Source organism: Balaenoptera acutorostrata, chromosome 21, assembly GCF_949987535.1.
Source record: "Balaenoptera acutorostrata chromosome 21, mBalAcu1.1, whole genome shotgun sequence".
In the NCBI taxonomy this organism is placed as follows: Eukaryota; Metazoa; Chordata; class Mammalia; order Artiodactyla; family Balaenopteridae; genus Balaenoptera; species Balaenoptera acutorostrata.
In genome coordinates, this window is record NC_080084.1 from 13,262,337 (window position 1) to 13,282,088 (window position 19,752).

The following is a 19,752-nucleotide window of genomic DNA, read 5'->3' on the forward strand; positions in this document are numbered from 1 at the left end:
GCAAAATACAAACCACTTCCAGGAAGGTTTTGTTTCTTTATTCTGTAAGAGCCCCTTAAGATGGAATTTACTTCCTGAATTTCTACTACTCTATTTGAAGCATGAGATGTGATATAAGTGGATTATATTGATAGAGTGTACTAAATGTGCTATATTGACAAGATGGTTAAAAGTACTGAAAGTTCAGGTTCGGAGTGAGTTGGCAAGTCTGAAAGCAAATCCTTTCTCTGTTCTTTTCATTTTTTACTCCATTGTTTTATTCCTGTTCCCCAGAAGAGGAGACATTTCTCCTGTCAACGTCATGTGATTTCCGGCAAGAATAAGAACTGACTTGGGAATGGCAATAACAATGGTGAGCTCACTGGGCAAGCCGTCCCGCTGTGTGGCTAAACTCCATCTGTTCACCTTCAGTACAGGGGCTGGGGCGAGTCAATATTCACTTAGTTGCAGCACCTGAAAAAGTTTTATCTTACAAGCCGCATTCAGTCATCGTGTATATAGCTCACACACCATTAATAAGAAGACTCATTTCACCAGTGAAATAATATTATCTGCTAGTCTGAGAGAATGCAGGTCATTTAGATGAACATCTTTAGGTAGTCAAGTATAATCACAGATGTCTTCTACTTCCTGTTTTCATGGTCTAAAATCCCAACTTCAGTGTATGTCTTTAGCCTGGAGGTGATGAAGCAGAAATAAGAAAATGAAACACATCTGCTGTGACGCCCCTCTCCGTAATTTGTTTATTTTTGCAGTAACTCTAGGGATGCCATTGAAAATACATTTTGATAATCTTTTTTTTTTAATTGAAGTACAGTTGGTTTGCAAAGTTGTGTTAATTTCTGCTGTACAGCAAAGTGATTAAGTTATACATATATATTCTTTTTCATATTCTTTTCCATTATGGTTTATCACAGGATATTGAATATAGTTCCCTGTGCTATACAGTAGGACCTTTTTGTTTATCCATTCTATATATAATAGTTTGCATCTGCTTATCCCAAACTCCCAATCCATCTCTCCCCCACTCCCTCCTCCTTGGCAACCACAAGTCTGTTCTCTACGTCTGTGAGTCTGTTTCTGTTTTGTAGATAGGCTCATTTGTGTCATATTTGAGATTCCACATATAAGGGGTATCATATGGTATTTGTCTTTCTCTGTCTGATTTACTTCACTTAATATGATAATCTCTAGGTCCATCCATGTTGCTGCAAATGGCATTATTTCATTCTTTTTTATGACTGAGTAGTATTCCATTGTATATATGTACCACATCTTCTTTATCCATTCATCTGTCGATTGACATTTAGGTTGCTTCCATGTCTTGGCTATCGTGAGTAGTGCTGCTGTGAACATTGGGGTGCACATATCTTTTCGAATTATGGTTTTCTCCAGATATATGCCCAGGAGTGGGAGTGCTGGATCATATGGTAGCTCTGTTTTTAGTTTTTTGAGGAACCTCCATACTGTTTTCCGTAGTGGCTGTACCAACAGTGTAGGAGGGTTCCCTTGAGAAAAAATCCTTTTTGAGATAGGGAATGTGGAAGCTTATATTAAAAGAAATGTGATTTTACTTCACCTAAGATGGTAAAGCAGGACACAGTAATTATATACATAACTTATGCAATACCATATCACTAATAAATGACAGATCCAAATTTCAAACCCAAGATTGTTTTGTTTGTTCACATTCTTTCCGCCATACTCTGTTTTCTCCCATGGGGAGAGAAAGACGTGGCTGCAATTCTTTACAGTACCTCTGGAAAAAAAAATGTCCCTATCCCCACTGATATGGAAAAATCTAGTTCTACCCTTATAGCCTTTAAAATAGGTATGAAATTCTTTACTAGTGGAGGGGAGTTTGTGTCATGCTTATAAGTCAATCTGTTTCTTCTTCAGAAGCTTTCTCGTGATATTGGAATTATAAGTAATTTGGTTTGTATATATTGGGAAGTGAAACACTTGGGAAAGCCCATACATTGGCCTTAAACATACTCCCATCTTTGGGAAGGTCTCAGTTTGCTGGTATTGTGCCTATTTGTTTGCAGAGGCTCATGTGATTCTGTAGACACAAGTCCTTCTTCTTCCCCATTGTGAGAGCTGGCAGAGTAAAGCTCACAAAGGACTTGTGAAGTAATGATGATGTATTTGTGTGAAGAACAAGAACTCAGAAAAAAATAATGTTTGGATCTTGGAAGTGACACTCTAGTAAACCATGATCATGGTTATGGAAAACCAGCTTTAAGGGTCAAAGAAAAGAGTGTATGATGCCATTTCCTATGGCCTACTTATTATGCCCATTTCCACCCTCCCCACACAAGTCCCAGATCTAAGAAACAAAGATACCATTCATCAGGGCTGTGTTCTTTCTAATTTGATGCTTATCCAAAATTTCCTTCAGTTTTGCAATTATAGGGGATAATATGGTTCCCCCAAATTCATATTCTGCCCCCCTCTTTTGGAAAAGCAGTAACTCCAAATAAACTTCATAATAAGAGGCTTTCGCATTTTCAAAAACTAAGGGGGAGTGCCAATGACCAGGAACAGAGGGTATGGGCAATGAAGGAGAGGTGTGGTACATGCACTTTCAGAGGAGATGGGAAAAGAGCATCAAGCTGGTGAGGCCAAATTGTATGAAGCTGAGACACATGGTCCTAGTTCCAGAGAAAAGTCTTTCTACAGGTTTCTTTACAGAGGCCAACATCTCCGTTTTGATTTCAGGAAATCCCCAAACAGGAAATGAGATGTTGCAGGCTTTGGGCTTTGGGGACAGACTCACGAGAGAGATACATTTCAACAGCCTAAAAATTGCTCTTCTTGGCTTCTGAGGACATGCAGCCGAGCCAAGGTGAACCCCCCTTCCTCCTTCTGTCTGCAGCTGGCTCGGGTGCCCAGCGTGTCACCACCCATCACCCCAGAACCAGTGTTTCCTAAACACAGCCACATTCCTCCCCTCGACACAGGACCTCTGCTCACGTTGCACCAGCCTGTAACAAACTAGAGGGTCATTCACGAAGGGCATGGAGAACAAGGAGAAAACAGCCCCTAATCTTGTGTGGACTGGGGAGAATCTGTTTTGGCAGGCACAGGACGGGGACTGCTGTAGAGCTCGGGGTTGAAACAGTCTGATCTCAGCGCTGGCAGCCTCTGCGCTGACCTTGGAAAAGACCTTGTATCAACCTGATCAGAACCTCCAGACAAAACACGTGAGTTCAGCCAAACATTTGAATGTGTCCGACGTTCGCCTGTTCTCCATCACGTAGAGACAGTCTTCATTGCGCTGGACTTTGATTTGGCCCTCAAAAAAGCTGTTGAGAAGGGGTCCCTCTCTACTCCCATTCCCTCCTTTTCCAACACCCCCATAAACAAATTATGGGGACATGATTGGGCAATACAGGTATATCAAGCTCTCGTCCGATCTGCATAGTACCTGGAATACAGTGGAGGTGGATTTGGGTTAATTTGGAGAGGACTGGAAAGTGACACCAAGACAGGGACCTTGAATGTGTCACCAGGATTTACAGATCTTTCACAATGCTGTTCTTCGCATATGTGCTTGCTGCTTCCCAATGAAACAGAGAACTTGGTCTCGGGCAGTGCCCAGCTTCCCTCATGTCTTGTGTTTACATGTGTCACATAATTCTGCAGGGCACTGCCCACTGGGATAACAGATTAATCTGAGGTAGTCATTAATTGTTTGATGTCTGTTATATGGGAGGATAGGATGGTTCCAGGGTAAATATAATTTGAGAATAGCCAGGGGTGAGTGACAGCATTGCTGTTTTCTCGTCTCCCATGGACTTCAGACCTTCCAAGTGAGCTTGGCAATTACCTAAAAAGAAAGGAGTGACGTGGTTTTACCCAATGGGGGCTTTCATTGTCCATTTGGGTCCCTTCGTTTACTGCATCTCAAAGAAACCATGACAACGATATTTGTCTCTATTTCCTCTCCCCTCGATGCTTCTGGCTCCATCTGTTCAATACTCACCAAGGAGGTCAACACTTGGTCTCTTTTCTTATTATAAACAAAAATACACTTATGTGAGTTCATTTTTGTAAGAAATATAAAAGAAAATAAAAATGGAAAGGTTGTGTTTGGCTTGATAAATTGTTCAATACCTTCTCTACGCCTCCTCTTTCTTAATTTTCACTGACTCGTGACATGTTCGTTTATTTGATTTGTCAGAAAGTGCCTGTGCAATGTCCAGAGATGTGTCATCCCAGGAAAACGAAACAAAACCAAAACCCCTGCTTGGTAGGTAGATATCTGTGTGATGAAAAAAATATCTCCTCTGTTTTCAGTCATGGTGGTGCACGTCTAGATCTAACCGTATTCCTTTCACTTCCAAAACCTCAGATAGTGGAAGGTGGGTTTGTCTTCTAAAGCTTTCTGCAAGCTCTTAGGGTCACGTGGCTCTTTGATGAGCCCTGCACAAGAAAGCAGTAACTAAGAGGAGGAAATATATGGCTCGACTCCAGTGGGACACCAGTGGGACCTCTTTTTTGTGGTGTAGGGTGTCCTTTTACATTTGAGTCCCACTGATGAAGTAGTCCAGGACAGAGCCATCCCAGGCTCAGGGGTCCTGGCTTGGAACTAGTGTTGCCTTTGCTATTAACTACCTTTGTGACCTTGAGCAAAGCATTTTACCTCAGTACGAATCCCAGTTCCTTCATATGTAAAAAGAAGTAGAACTAGATGACGTATAAGCCCCCAAAGAGCTTTTTTATTTGTTTTTTAAATATTTATTTGGCTGCGCCAGGTCTTAGTTGTGGCACGCGGGATCTTCGTTGCTTCGTGTACGATCTTCAGTTGCGGAATGCGGGATCTAGTTCCCTGACCAGGTATCGAACTCGGGCTCCCTGCATTGGGAACGTGGAGTCTTAGCCACCAGGCCACCAGGGAAATCCCCCGCAAAGAGCTGTAAGATGGTACTATTCTGTTTCACGGCTAAACACTAAACACTAGCTGGTGATTTTGCGAGTTTTCCTCTCCTACCCCTGCAATACAGTTCTTGCCTCCATCCTCTTCTTATCTCACTCTGTAACTTTTCTCATCTATCTTGTCCACTTCGCATTTTCAACTATCATTCATATACTTAAGACAAAACCTCTTAAAAAATGAACTTTTACTGCATTATAATCACATAAACTACAGTGTATCCATTTCAAGTTCAATAAGTTTTTTTCAGATGTATACAGCTGTGTATAGTCCACCACAGTCAAGATGTAGAACATGTACATCACCCCAGTAAGACTCCTTGTTCCCCTTTCTAGTCAGTACTCCCCCATTCCTGGCCCTAGACAATCACTGATCTGTCTTCTGACACCAAACATTTTTTCTCCTCAAAGCCATGCTTCTAATCATGATCAAAGTGTATGTTCAACTACCCACTGGGACACTTGAGTTAGATTCAACCCAGGCCCCTTGACCTTAACAAGATGGAAATCGAGATCTTTCCCCATAGATGGGTCTGTCAAATCTCCAAAACTACACAACCGGGCATCCTCTCTGTTCCTTCCTTGCCTTCTCTCTCCATGTTAACCCATCCCATTTAGCAATCTACTCTTTTAACATATTCACATCAGTCCCTTCCTTCTGCCACCGTTTTGTGTAGGACCTCACCAACCACAATCTAGTCCCACCAAGTTCAGGAGCGCTGTGGGTCTCTTCCAAGGTCACGCCCCACATCCTTCCACCTCGCAGCTCAATGACCTTTGCATAGCCTTTCCCCAGTTTATTTACATGGTGTCGACTTTGTAGTCTGCACACTTTGGGACCTTTCTGTCAACAAAAACCTTCCTCTTGTAAATGAGACACTCCCTAGCTTAATATCCTTTAATAGCCACACATTCGCTCTGGGATAAAGACTCTTCTGAAACAGCCCTTCCCTGACTTTCTAAGCTCACCTCTTACATCTTCCCCGTTTATTAGCATGCCCCTGTGCTCTGCTGTACCAAACTAACTGTATGTTGCCTGAACACTCCATGCTTTCTTCAGACCTCTGCATCTTTGTATACACTTTTATTTCCTCTGCTCAGAATATCAGTTTGATGAATCCCTATTTATGCTTCAAGACTCAGCTCAAATGATTTCCTCAGTGAAGCCTTCCCTGGTACCCTCAAAGACTATTACTATTTTCTTTTCCTTCATTACATGTTGTATATTTCTCCTTTGTAATCACCAAGATTATACTCCAGTGTAGAGAAGGAGGAAACAGGACAACCCATTCCCCAAATGGTCTTGACAGTTGACAGGGCAAGCTCACGTGTACATACTTACATGTGTGCACAGCCCCATACCCACAGGGAACGAGGAAGAACACATTGAAGGGTTTTTGACTCTTGGGTCTACCTTCTAGCTCATTTAAGAGTTTCAATGAGGAGGTAGGCTTTGGGAGCCTCTCCTACCACAGTTCATTAAATTCTCCTTCTCTGGTCTGTCTCAGCTGGTCTGAGACTTAGCACGTTTACTTTTTGTTGCCCACTCAGGGTCTGCTTCTCTCTGCAGGTGAGTCTCCTCTCACTGCTAAGCCCTCTGCTGGATGCCACCCCAGGTGGAGGGAAGGAGGCTTCCCCGATATTCTGGACGATGTAGCGTCTGCAATCCCATAGGCATGTCCTGTAGGTTGTCCTGCTAAAATACCATCTGTCTCCTGTTCCCTCCTGTCATCCTTGTCTGGTGTGCACCTGAGATCAGGAGGAGAAAAGTGAGATGGGAAAAACCGATCCTGCAATGTCTCTAAAAGGACTTACTATATAGCCACTTTAATGATCTGTTTACATGTTTGTCTCCTGCAGACTAAGTATCTTGAAGGTCAGATGGTGTTTTTTGTTTCTGTTTTTGTATATATCCCTAGTGCCCAGCAAAATCGATGAGTGAATGAATCTCATTTATGAATTTGAATCCTACCTATACACACTTATATTATCCAAGTTAATGATTTATAAGTAGCATGTTCTACCTTAATTGAAAACTTGTTCATGAGTGAGTTAAATAAAATATGGACATCTACAAATACGTTTGAATTTAAAACATTTTCTGTTTAAAATTCGCCATAAACCTAGGCAGTATTTTCATGTGCTGGTACTTCTAATTCAAGACATTATCCTTTAAAATAGAAATTAAAGCCAAGCCTAGGTAATTAATTTGGATAATTAATCTGCCAAGTCTTACTGCCGGTGGTAAACATGTAGATATAATATATAGAAATAAGCCATATTTGGAGAATCAAGCGTATACTAAAAGAGAAGACAATAACCAATCAGAGAAAATGCAGCCAAATAACGTACACATTTTTCTTTACCACGTTTAAAAGAGGAAGCTGAGTGCCAGTTCAGAGTGCTGATTGCAGAGATCAAGGTGGGGCTCCTTGTTTTCCTCAGGGGGTGGAAAAGCCTGGATGGGTTCTCTTGTTTCTGTACAGTTGGTGACAGGCCCAGGAGAAGGAACACCTGGAAATCAGCTGGCTTTTGATACGTGTTTGTTGAAGAATAGGTTGTATTGCTAAGTGTCAGAAAGTTGGGTAAAGCATTCAAGAAGTCCTTTGGAAATATATACGCGCTTGAAATGCCAACGACGTACTGTGGTTTCAGATTTTATGGAGAGATCATACTCCCCTACCAGGGGCTAAAATCTCTTGGAAGTTTTCTCTGACTAAGCTCCCTCAAGATGACCTTTGCTTGCTTCCAGTAACTAACATTCATGTGGGCTGTCTATATTCTCTGTGTTTATATAATGTGTGTCTATATGTTGCCTTAGGATATTCCCAAGTTGTAGCTCATCTACTAGATTATCTTGTCCTAGGGGTTCATTCATGTCTTTGCATTCGCTATAGCTCGATATAAATCTACTATGTTCCAAACATTTTTACCTGTGGCTATCATGTGATTCGAGTCCCAAAACAACTTTGTAAAGTGAAAGTAGTATTACTCTGATTTTTGCAGATGGGAAAACAGATTCAGTGTGTCAAGTAACTTATCCAAATTTACAGCAAGTAAATAGCTGGGTCCAGGTATGGATCCAAGTTCATGACCATTCTGCAATATACTTTTTAAAGAAACAGAATTGTTCCAAAGCATGTACTTAGAGATCCCTTAGCTGACAAAATAAAACGGACAAGCGGCACTTTTTTGGTCATGGAATTGGTATATTCTTCATGTCATCTGAATGTTATGTCTGTTCCATGTTGGTCATTTGTGCAGTGTATAATCCAAGGCTCCGCTTTTAATTGGTGATTAAGAGAGATGGGTTTGTTGGTTTGACACTGTGAACCAAACTCTCAGATGGCAGAACATGATGGGCCTCTATTGATCTAGAAGTTTATCCAAAACAATAAGGTGAGTACTCCAGAGAGGAAATTTAGCTCACTATTAGGCATTTTGAGTGCCTCTCACAGTTTTCTCTTTTTCTTTCCCTCGCACTGAGTGGTAGGCTATTATTTAAAAATGTATTAAATGCCAAGTTCTGTAATTGCCTGATTACTATCATCTTTCCTCTTTTCACTCCCCACTGTTCCCCCTGCCATCAGGATGACACTTCCTTCAGGCACTCACATATTTCATCCCTCAAAAATGGAGTATAAAAACATTAAAATATACCACACATGGTGATTGTCAGAAGAAAATCACCCAGAACCTTGATCTCAGACTTATCTTTCAAATGATATAAATCCAATTTATCTCACTCTCAAGTTTCTTTGAATTTTAGTGTCTCAATCACCCTATGGTAATATTGCTCTCCAGAGTAATTGAATAAAAAGATGAAATTACTCCACATACATTTTTAACTGCACCTCTTTCGATAAAATAGGTTGATGTCAGAAGAGTCTTCTTTCCTGAATCAATGGCAAATATGTTTTTAATACAAACTATATTAGTCCAGAAGAAATCTGTTGGTGCAACAGAATACTCAAGAAAAAGATACTCTTTGGGCTAAATTATGAGTCCCAATTGCATTAGACAATTTCACATTTCACATTAAATCTTTATTTCGATGCTTCTTATTTTTCAGCTCTGTTTATTCCTGGGGCCCATATAGGGTGTCAAAGATATAAAAATATCATAAAACCAGGCCATAAATGAAATTAATTTTAGGTGCAAAGTAACTTACCTATGTATGGAAGTAAATTCTACTAATCACTTTTACTGAGCAAGGGATTTGCATAGTGTCTCGGGGATAATTTGGTAACTGCTATCTTGGGTTGTTTTCTGTCCTTCTGATGTGTGTCTGTAGTCTCTAAAACATCTTAGATTTTAGCTGGAACGTCCACTCTGGGGGCTCTGAAGCAGAGCTCATCTGCTTTTCTGCTTCACAACCTTCATCTGTGTTTTTGTTTTGCCTCTGCCAGGGAAGGAAAAAGGTCAGAGCATTAACCTCTCCCTCCATTAGAAGGATGCATTTCTGCTTTCATCCGATTAGCTGCTGTAATTTGAAGCTTTCGGTGCCTGCAGATAAGGTGGGAGGCTGGCAGCAGTAAGGGCCATGGGAGGCTTTCAGAAGGCACACTGAGAGCTGTTATCATGAGTTTCACTCAAAAGATCAAATGTCAGGCCTGCTCACCCCAGCCTGATCCTCAAATTCTTGCATATTCATTAACCATCACTACGTAGTTACTTGGGGAGGTTGTAGCGAGGCTTCAGACAGAGTTTCTGTAAGTCTCAAGGCACATGGAACCAAAGCAGCCAGTCATGAGTTCAGATCTCTTAGCACAGCTTGTTCTCAGGGGCAAAGGGTTTAAGTAGCTGTCTTCTTTCCCTCTTTTAAAACATGAAAGTCAAAATCTGAAAATCTTAACTTGATTCCATTTATTCATGGAGTTTAGTGATCTCTTTGATATTAGCAGGGCAAAGGAACTAACAGGGAAGATGGAACCTGCTATTTCTGGAAGCCTGAAAAGACCTCTATAAATTCCCAGCACGATGCGGTGATGATTTTCATAGGCAAAGGGCTTGAAGGTACCAGCATCACATTTTTACATCTCTCCTCTCTACCACTTCCCAAAATATGAGAGAAGAACACTTGTACTTCTTAAAATAAGGCCAGATAGTCTCTGAGAACTTTAGCCTGGCTAGCAAGATGATGAATATGAAAGAGATTCTGTTTCAAATTTTTGGAGTTGGGTATTTTCTTTTCTAGAGTGCTCTCCCCTTTTTCCTAGGACAATTCCAGCATCAAGAAGCTGTTTGTGAGAAATAACCACAGAAGTAAAATCCCTTCCACACAAAGAGAAAACTCATGGACTTGAAATATCTAGTCAGTTACTACTGGAAGCAAGGCTGGACTTGGTAAAATGGAGAGGTCAGATAATAAACTTGGGGTCTGGCTCTCTCTTATTTTACTTCTTTGGTTTCCACATCAGTAAAATAAAAGAGTTATCTACTTGGTAATTGCTAATACCTATTCTGGTTTTAGTATTCTATGATTGGTGAGGCAACATATTTCAATTTACAACTGGCAAATATTAAGCTTGTATATTGCCATTCTTACTGGTTATATTCATGGCAGACAGCACTAATTAATTGTGAAAACTTTTCCTGCCAACCTTGGAATTCCAAGGCCTTAGAATCCTTTTCATCACAGAATTGCAAGCATCCATTATCCATCAGATGAAGACAAAACTTACATGCCATTCCAGATATAATGAACAGAGAGGTGGTGACCAGGCAGAGGACTGGACAGAGATCTTGTCCTGTGTCTGCTTTTATACATCTGTGTAACTCTCGAGAAGGCAATTCAATATTTTAAAATTAAATTTGATATAGGTTTTTGTGTGAAAATAGGTTTTTATTTCCCTGGGATAAATGCCCAGAAGTGCAATTTTTGGGTCATATGGTAATTGCATATTTAGTTTTTAAAGAAATTGGCAAACTGATTTTCAGAGTGGCTGTAACATTCCCATCAAATACATATGAGTGATCCAGTTTTCTTCATCTAGTGTTCTCACTATTTTTAATTTTCACCATCTTGATAGGGGTGTAGTGATATCTCATGGTGGTCTTTATTTGCATTACCCTAATAGCTAATAATCTTTTCATGGGCTGAACATCTTTTCATGGGCTTTTTTGCCACCTCTATATCTTTTTCTATGAAATGTCTCTTCATGCCTTTAGCCCATATTCTAATTGAATTGCTTCCTTTTTTATTGCTGAGTTTTGAGAGTTTTAAAATATATTCTAGATACTAGTCCTTTGTTGGGTAAGTAGTTTGCAAACATTTTCTCCCATTCTGTAGCTTGTCTTTTCACCCTTTTAAAAAGATCTTTTGCAAAGCAAAAGTTTTTGATTTTGAATTTATCATTTTATGGCTTTAATTATAATTATAATTAATTCCTTTTACGATCTATGTTTCGGTGTTAAGTCTGAGAACTCTTTGCCTAGCTCCTAGATCTCAAAGATTTTCTCTTGTTTTTTCCTAAAAATTTTTTAGTTTTACATTTGATATTTAAGTTTGTGATCTATTTTAAGTTAATTTTTATATAAGGTATAAGACTTAGCTTGAGGTTCTTTTTTTTTTTTTTTTTTTTTTGCCTGTGGATATCCTGTTGCTCCAGTGCCATTTGTTAAAAAGGCTATCTTTCCTCCTTTGCACCTTTGTCAAAAACCAGTTGGGCATATTTGTGTGAGTTTATTTCTGGATTCTCTATTCTGTTTTATTGATCTATGTGTTTATTCCTCCACTAGTACCATACAGTCTTTAGTAGTGTAGCTATATAATAAGTCCTGAAATGAGTAGAATGATTCTTCCCACTTTATTCCTCTTTTTCAAAATTGTTTTGGTTCTAGTTCCTTTGCATTTTCATATAAATTTTAGAATAATCTTGTCTATATTTTTTTAAAAACTTGCTGACATTTTTGCTAGGAATTGCATTAAAACTGTATATCAATTTGGAGAAAATTGACATTTTTATTGTGTTCAGTCTTCTAATCCATTAATATGGCATTTCTCTCCATTTATTAAGATGTTTGATTTCTTTCTTCAGTTTTGTATAGTTTATAGCATATAAGTCTGGAACATGTTTTGTTATATTTACCCCTATGTATTGTTTATAAGTGGTATCGTATTTTTAATTTTTGGTGTCCATATGTTCACTGCTACGATAGAGAAATACAATTGATTTTTGTATATTTATCTAGCTGAACTCACTTATTAGTTCCCAGAATTTATTTTGGGTTCCTTGGGATTTTCTGTGTAGACAATCATTATGTCATCTGTAAATGGAGACAATTTTATCTCTTCCTTTCTGATCTGTATGTCTTCTTTTTCCTTTTCATGCCTGATTGCATTGATTAGAACTTCTAGCACTATGTTGAATAAGAGCTATGAGAGTGGATATTCTTGTTTGTTCCTTATCTCAAGGAGAAAACATTCAATATTTAAGCATTAAGTATAATATTAGCTGTAGGTTTTTTGTAGGTGCACTTTATCAAGTTGAGGAAGTTCACCTTATTTCCTATTTTTCCGAATTTAAAAAAAATTTTAAAGTCATGAATGGGTATTGAAATTTACCAAATGCTTTTTCTGCATTGATTGATATGATCATGTCGTATTTTTTAGCCTGCTAGTATGGTGGATTACATTGATTTTTTAAAATATTGAACTATTCTTGCATCCCTGGATTATACTCCACTTGGTCATAACATATAATTTAAAACATATATTTATGAATTCTATATACTAATATTTCATTAAGGGATTTTTGTGTTTACATTCATGAGGGATATTGGCTGTAGTTGTATTTTTTTTCTTTTGTACTTTGTCTGGTTTGGTATCAGAGTAATACCTGTTTCATAAAATGAATCAGGGAGTATTTCCTCCTTTTCGTTTTGCTGGAAGAGATTATGCTCCGGGAGTCTGTCCTCTCCCCCTTCTTTCCCTTTTGGCAACCTTGTTGTTGCCTCAGCCCCCTGCCTTGTCCCTTCCATGTCCCTGCTAAAGTCCACTGTTGAGTAGAGCAACTTGTCTTAGTTCTTTCCCCACATCAGGAGTAGTTCTATATTCCACTGTGATTTCCATGACTTCATTTGCCATTTTTTTGTTGACCTGGTCAAGAGCTGGCATAGACCTTTCTTAGGTCTCAAGTCCTAGAGTAGCCTCCAATCTCCCTGAATCCTTTTCTATGTTATCCTCAAACCTCCCCATCCCAAAGACCCAGTGGTGTTGCTAGAGCTGGCTCTTACTGGCTCATGAGAACCAGCTGTCAAATTTTTAGGAATGTTGTGAGCTGGTTGTTAAAAACAGTCACTATTAAAAATTAAATTATACAATATTACAACTAAATAAACTGTTTAAAAACAAAGGTTAAAAACACTCAAAACTTCACTGCTTCTTGATTATTTTACTACAGGTTTCTATTACCTATACTCTTGAAGTTATTTACTTCTATTTTACCTGCATGGTAGACATACTATAGAATTGTGTGCTCCTGCACATCTTCCCAACTTCACAGTCAGTGATGCCACCTCAGTAGCTTGAAACTGGTCTTGGTGGGAGTATTTATAACATGGAAGCTGGAAAATGCCACAGATCAGGTCTGGATTTATTGTTTTGTTGATTAACTAGACTTAAGAAAATGATGGAGAAGTGCTATTAATACACATTAAACTTAAAATTGTGTCATGTCATTACCTGTTACATTATAAATAGTCCCCAAGTTGAAGAAGTAGTCTTCCAGTATTCAAAACTGTCGCCCAGTTTCACAAAGAAGTCGTTCTCATGTCATTGAGTAACGAGTGATGTCGTAACGTATGTTTGTGTTGTTTCATTGTTTTATTCATTAACGTAAACAAAAATACCAACCAACGTTCATGTCAGAATTACATTCATGCCATCAATGACATGAATGGAGTTTTGGGAAATTGCATACTAAATAAGCATTCTTTCAGAGACTATTTTTGTCAAAACATTGTCGAATTGCAGTTATGGATTAGCAACTGATACAAGTTTGGCAAAATAAGAGAAAGTATTCTGTGAGAATAAATTTCTATTCAGAATTGACAACAAAACCTGTTCTTGTTATTGATAAATCATGTGCTGCATATCCTTTATATGAGTAAAATTTATAATATATGTATTTACTCACGTATTTTTTTCCTGGAGAGCCAGTTGTTGAACTTTTATCAGCATACTACTGTGCAGACCTTAATCTTTATCAAGGTATTTCTGACACTTTATTTTAAAGGGTCCTTTCACAACCAGAAGTTGCACTTCCGTTAAAGCTATGTGTGAAAAAGTTTGCTCACTTGACTCAATTATTCTCAAAGCCTTAACATGTAATCCACCAATCCACCAGTAGGTGTCACTGTGGTGTAGGGTCACAGTCAGAAGGACTCCAGTTTTGAGCTTCCTAGAGAAGCGTTGTTTGAGTTGAACTGCTTCCAATTAAGTTACACACTGAACATCTCCTCAAGTCTCTTTATAGAAAGACATGTCACACCCAGGTTCTCTGAAAGCAGGCAGCACAGTAACTGAGGCATAATCTGCTGGTTCTCTTTGCTTGCTTGTTTTGCATTTTTAACACTGCTATTACATATATGTTCAGAAAGCCGCAAATACCTTCTGTTTAGCTCTAGAGCTGTATATGGCTTGCTGTTCAAAGTGTGGTTCATGGACCAGCATCCCAAGCATTACCTGGGAGCATGTTAGAAATGCAGCATCTCAGACCCTGCCCCAGACCTACTGAACAAGAATCTGCATTTTATTAATGTCACCAGGGATCCTAATGCACATTCAAGTGAGTGTGAGAAGCACTAGTGTAAATGACCCGTACGTTGGCAGTTACTGTGAAGCTAAGAGCAAGGTGGAAACATAACTTTCAGCTTCATTGGTCAAGAAAATAGTTAGTGGGCAAGAGAGCAATATTTCCCGAGAGAGACATTTGGTATTTTCCTTTGTGCGTGTTAGATTGCCTATCCTTTTTCTTTTTCTTTCTTTTTAAAAAATTTTTGGACAGAAGGCGCTTTCTGTATTTTTTTCTGCACAACCTGGCCTCCGCTAACTTCCCCAGTGTTATCTCTCGCCATCTCCCTTCCACACTCTGTATTTCAGCCACGCTAAATTACCTGCCAATGTGACCTTCTTAAAACTCTCATCTGATAAATTTCTCCACGCTTAAGGTGGCTTCCTGAATCTCTTAGGATAGAGACCAACATCTCTGCCATGTTTTACAAGGGCTCCTAAGATCCAGCCCTGTCACGCTTTGTGGTCTCCCTCCTCAGCACCTCTCTCCTCCTCAGACTCACTGTATAGCCTCAAGTGCCCTCTCTCCCTCTCTCTCTCTGTATCCTGAGACTTGGTCCATTCTGTTTCCTCTCCCTGGAATGCTCTACCTGCTACCCCAACTCGTCTATTGCTTGACTGATACTTTCTTTAAAGAACTTGGGAAGCCTTTTCTAAATCCCTTAGGTGCATGAGTGTCCTTCATCTCATGATCCTCTAATACTTGCATTTTCATTTCGTAGTGCTTATCATGTTTGTGACGACTGTTTCTTAGATGTATCTTTTCCCTGGTAGACCATTTGTGTATAAAGGATGGGAGTATGTCTGTCTTGTGCATCCAGAGAGTCTACCATGGCTGTCAACACCTTACCTGTCTGGTCCTTGATCTCTCTGCTTTCACCACCTCCTGCCACTCCTTGTTCTCCCTGCTCTTCCCCAAACATACCAAGTACCTCTTGCCGCAGGTCTTGGTCCTCGCTGATCTTCTGTGTGGCCCCTTCCTCATTTTCTTTAGCCCTTTATGTCTTTCCACCCAACCCTAGCAGAATATCTAGAGGCAGACTTCATGGGAGGTTTGGTGATATGCCTTGGTTTAGGTCTTGTACCACATTTGCCTTTTGTTAGATTGCTTGTTGTACACGGATAAACAGGAAATAGCTGGTCTGCACTGGATACATTTTATAAAGGTGTGACTCTGAGCAAAACTCCCTTTCCCCATGAACATCAGGTTGCTGAGGTCTGCTTCTCCACAGGCTCAGATGAAGATGATGTAGAAGAGAATGGAGAAGAGGTTGCCATTGCCTTTGGGGAGTAAAGAGCTGGGGCAAAGGAGACTTGGAAGATGAGGGGACTGAATAATAGTGAGGATTGTTTATTGTTATTTGGTTTATCTATTAAAGTCTGAGAAATGTCTAAGACCTTTTCCTTCCTCACTACTCACAAGTTTACAAAAATAATATTATTGATGCAGGGAAGAGGCTAAAATGAAGCCAAACAATCCAAGTTGGGCTTTTTCTTAGCATGAAAAAAAAAGCTGTTGTTTTGAGAAAAAACGTGTGTCTCCATTCTTTCCTTCATTCAGCTCCCTGCTTAGAGAGCACCCACTCTATGCAACGTCTTGTGTTTTCTTACGCCGACTGCAACACTTACACACACCAAACCTCCAGCCCCTGATGAATTTATCCTTCAAAGCCTTGCAAGTTAAACTGTCTGTTCCTATGGGAAACCTTTCTCTGATTTATTCCCTATGAAGAATTCCTCACTTTTTCCCTACCTTGATGTGTATAGTTTTATTCACATGATTTAGTTTAACACATAGTTAATGCAACAAATATTTGTTAAATGTCTACCCTGTTCCAGGAAGTGTGCCAGGTGCTGGAATGATGAATGTGAAAAAGCATAGTGCCTCCCTCCAAGCGTTCACAGCCAGTTTGAGAAGCCCACTCTCGATGCACAAGACAGAACGAAAATCTCAAACTCAGAAACGGGAAGTATCATGGTATGTCCAGAAAGCAGCCCCTGGCTTGGTATGACCGGAGTGTAGGTTATAAGGAAGGGATGATGGGGGAGCATAGTGAGAGATGAAGGATGAGGCAGGCAGTAACAATAATAATATTAATATTAACTACTACTACATTTATTTGCCAGGCACTGAGCAAAGTAATTCACAATAACACAGAGATGTTGAGTAACCTGTGTAATACCACACAGCTTGTTGGTGGTGGAGCCAGAGTTTGACCCAGGTATGGTGCAGTATGAGAATTTGAATTTTATTATAGGTAAATCATCAGGCCAACAAGCATTGAATGGACCCCATCTATGCATGAAACACTTTTCTAGTTAATATGCATGTCTGTCTTCCCTATGAGTTTGATTTCTCTGAGGGATGGAAATCTTCTTCTATTTATCTTTGTCAACCTCATATCTAAGGGAGTGCTTGGAGTGAAGCAACCATTAAAAGGAATTATCGTTCCTTCTCCCTTTTTCCATCCTTGCCTTGCTTAGAGCAATGCCCTTCTACCTAAGGATTAGAGCTTCCTCTAATCAATAACCCCAGCATCTTCTCATCTCTTCCCTTTAGAGCTAAGTATTTGCTGGTGAGAAGATTTAGAAGGTAAAAGAGATTGTGATTCTTTTATTTTCCCTTAGGTCATGCTTTTTCTTAAGTGAATCTTTGGACAGAGAGCAGCTAAGATATTCTTTGAAGAGGAAAGACCCATTTATAAGAAATACCAAAAGTCTAGTGTTATGCTGATGGCAGATGAGAAACGTATGAAACCTTACAAGAACACCCCATGATGAACACTCACAATTCTTGGCTGCCCGCATTTACTTTAGAGTGAAATGAAAATGACGGGAACTGGCGCTTGCTTGTCTGTGGTATTGCTTGTAGCACTGGGGACTCCTGGTCACATCATGTGATGAATGGGGCAATCAGCCTAGTGTTACCTTTGCAGTATCAAGAAGTTGTGTCATGGAAGTAATGGTCACGGGTCCAGCAGCAGAATGAGAAAAAGGAGAAGTATTAAGGAAAAGGGAACTCCCAGCTTTCCAGATCCTACGTAGAGATATCAGCCTCTCTTTTAATATACCTTGTGAGAATTAGTTTGGTTTTTTTGCCATCGTTATGAAGCTTTTAAGGGCCTCCTGGGAAGTAGTGCTCATGGGAAGTTGTTTGATTATTTATTTTTTTTAATAAATAAAAAATGTAGAGTTAACAGTGTTGTGTTAGTTTCAAGTGTACAGCAAAGTGATTCAGTTATGCATATACATGTATCTATTCTTTTTCAAATTCTTTTCCCATTTAGGTTATTACAGAGTGTTGAGCAGAGTTCCCTGTGCTATACAGTAGGTTCTTGTTGTTTATATATTTTAAATATAGTAGTGTGTGCATATCAATCCCCTATTCCCAATCTATCCCTCCCCCCACCCCTCCCTGCTGGTAACCATAAGTTCGTTCTCTAAGTTGTGAGTCTGTGAGAATTAGGTTTTGTCTAAGAAAATTCTACTGTTGCTTTGCTTTCTGAAAACATACTTGAACATAATCAGTTACTATTCTTAGACCCTCTAGATGTTCTGTATTTCAACTTTTCCCATAGATAAATATGACGGATTGATAGCAATATGCCTTCCCCATCTTTTCCATTCTGAAATACTTGCGTATTTCTAAAAATGTTCCATGTGATTCTTAGAGGTGGGAAAGGAAAGAAATTGATTGGGAATGATAGGACACTTGACACAGAAATTTGACATACGGTACATTGCTGGAAAAGCACAGAATGTAAGCAGGCTATACAGTTCCTGGGTGTTGTGTACACAGCCTAACAGTCTCTGGAAGAGTACAATACATTTTAATATTATGTCCAATGGATTCACTAGGCCTTACATAAATACCTAAATGTTAAGGGAAACATCACAGTTATCTTAGGTAATGCGTTAATGATTGAGTTTAAGAATATAAATTGAAAAGTGTATAGGGGTTCATGCTGATGTAGAGATGTCTGCCCAGCACTCTTCCTCAGCGGAATACACTCTGCCTCGCTCACCATGTCTTGTGGGTGCCCCTCTGCTATTCATTGGGTGCTCTTTTCCCTTCACAGAGTTGGGTGTGGGCACACGGTACACCGTGCCCAGCTGGTGTTCCACATTGCCCTGGCTGAGCTGATTAGTTCATGGTGAGGCAAAGGACGCACCAGTGAACAAAGTGTTTGGCTTCTATTTCTCTGCCAAGGATGGCTTTGCACTTGGGTAGATTTAGATGAGGCCTTTCCCAGTGCATGAAGATGAACAAGACAGACAGGTGCCTCTGCTGGGGGCTGTTGACTCACGCATTGCTCCCTCCAAAGGGTCTGTGCCCAGAGACCGCCCTCCCTCGCAGACTGTCCCGAGTGCCCCTGTGGATCCACCCACACGTGGAGGACTCTGGCCACAGCTGCAGGCTTTGCTTTTCACCCTTCTTCCTCTCCACCCCTATTCTGAAATTTCTCAATAAGTCAGCTGCTTTCTTGTGTTTGTAGACAAAGCAGGGGAAAAACCTCCCTGGGTAATATCTCAGGTTCCAACCACTCCACGCTTTCCTAGATGGAGTTAAGTGTGGACACAACTGGGGCTTAGAGGGAATTCTTATAGCCACTCCAAATCCCAGGGAGTTCATCAGATGGCACTGGAGGACTTGCGCCTTCTTGGGAAGCCTGCCCTGGAATTTCTATTTCTCCGGGAAACCTTTAAGCTGTCTTGAATGAGTTTATCCGCTTTGGAGCTCCTTGAGAGATAAGAGAACAAAACCACTACTCTTCCCGGAAAAGAAGAAAAGGGTCCATGAGAAGAATTATTTATACTTCTGGCTGCCACCTTCAGCGGGCAGTTAAGATTGCCCTATTGAGTGGCCTCTGCTTATTAATAGAAGGAGTGAAGAAAGAAAAATGGAGTTAATGTTGCAATGAAGACATGACAGAGCCTCTGGTTTCCAGGATTGGCCTGAAATGAATTAAAGCCAGCTTATACCAACAAATCTGTCATGCTGCCCTGCAAACAAGAAT

The 19,752-nt window shown here is 39.9% G+C and overlaps 1 protein-coding gene across 4 annotated transcripts in view; it reads left to right on the forward strand.

The window, feature by feature from the left end:
* The window catches only part of FUT10 (fucosyltransferase 10), a 262,433-nt gene that overhangs the window by 105,131 nt on the left and 137,550 nt on the right, over positions 1-19,752 (forward strand). The window contains exons 7-8 of one of the 4 annotated variants that reach the window (XM_057537084.1): positions 274-352; positions 2,722-4,020. The exons of 1 other annotated variant lie outside the window; for it this stretch is intronic. In XM_057537084.1, the coding sequence (XP_057393067.1) occupies positions 274-307 (34 nt within the window). In that variant the 3' untranslated portion in view covers positions 308-352; positions 2,722-4,020. Of the gene's footprint in view, positions 1-273; positions 353-2,721; positions 4,021-19,752 lie in introns of those variants that run through there. 2 more of the 4 variants (XR_009006463.1, XM_057537085.1) reach the window with 2 other exon arrangements.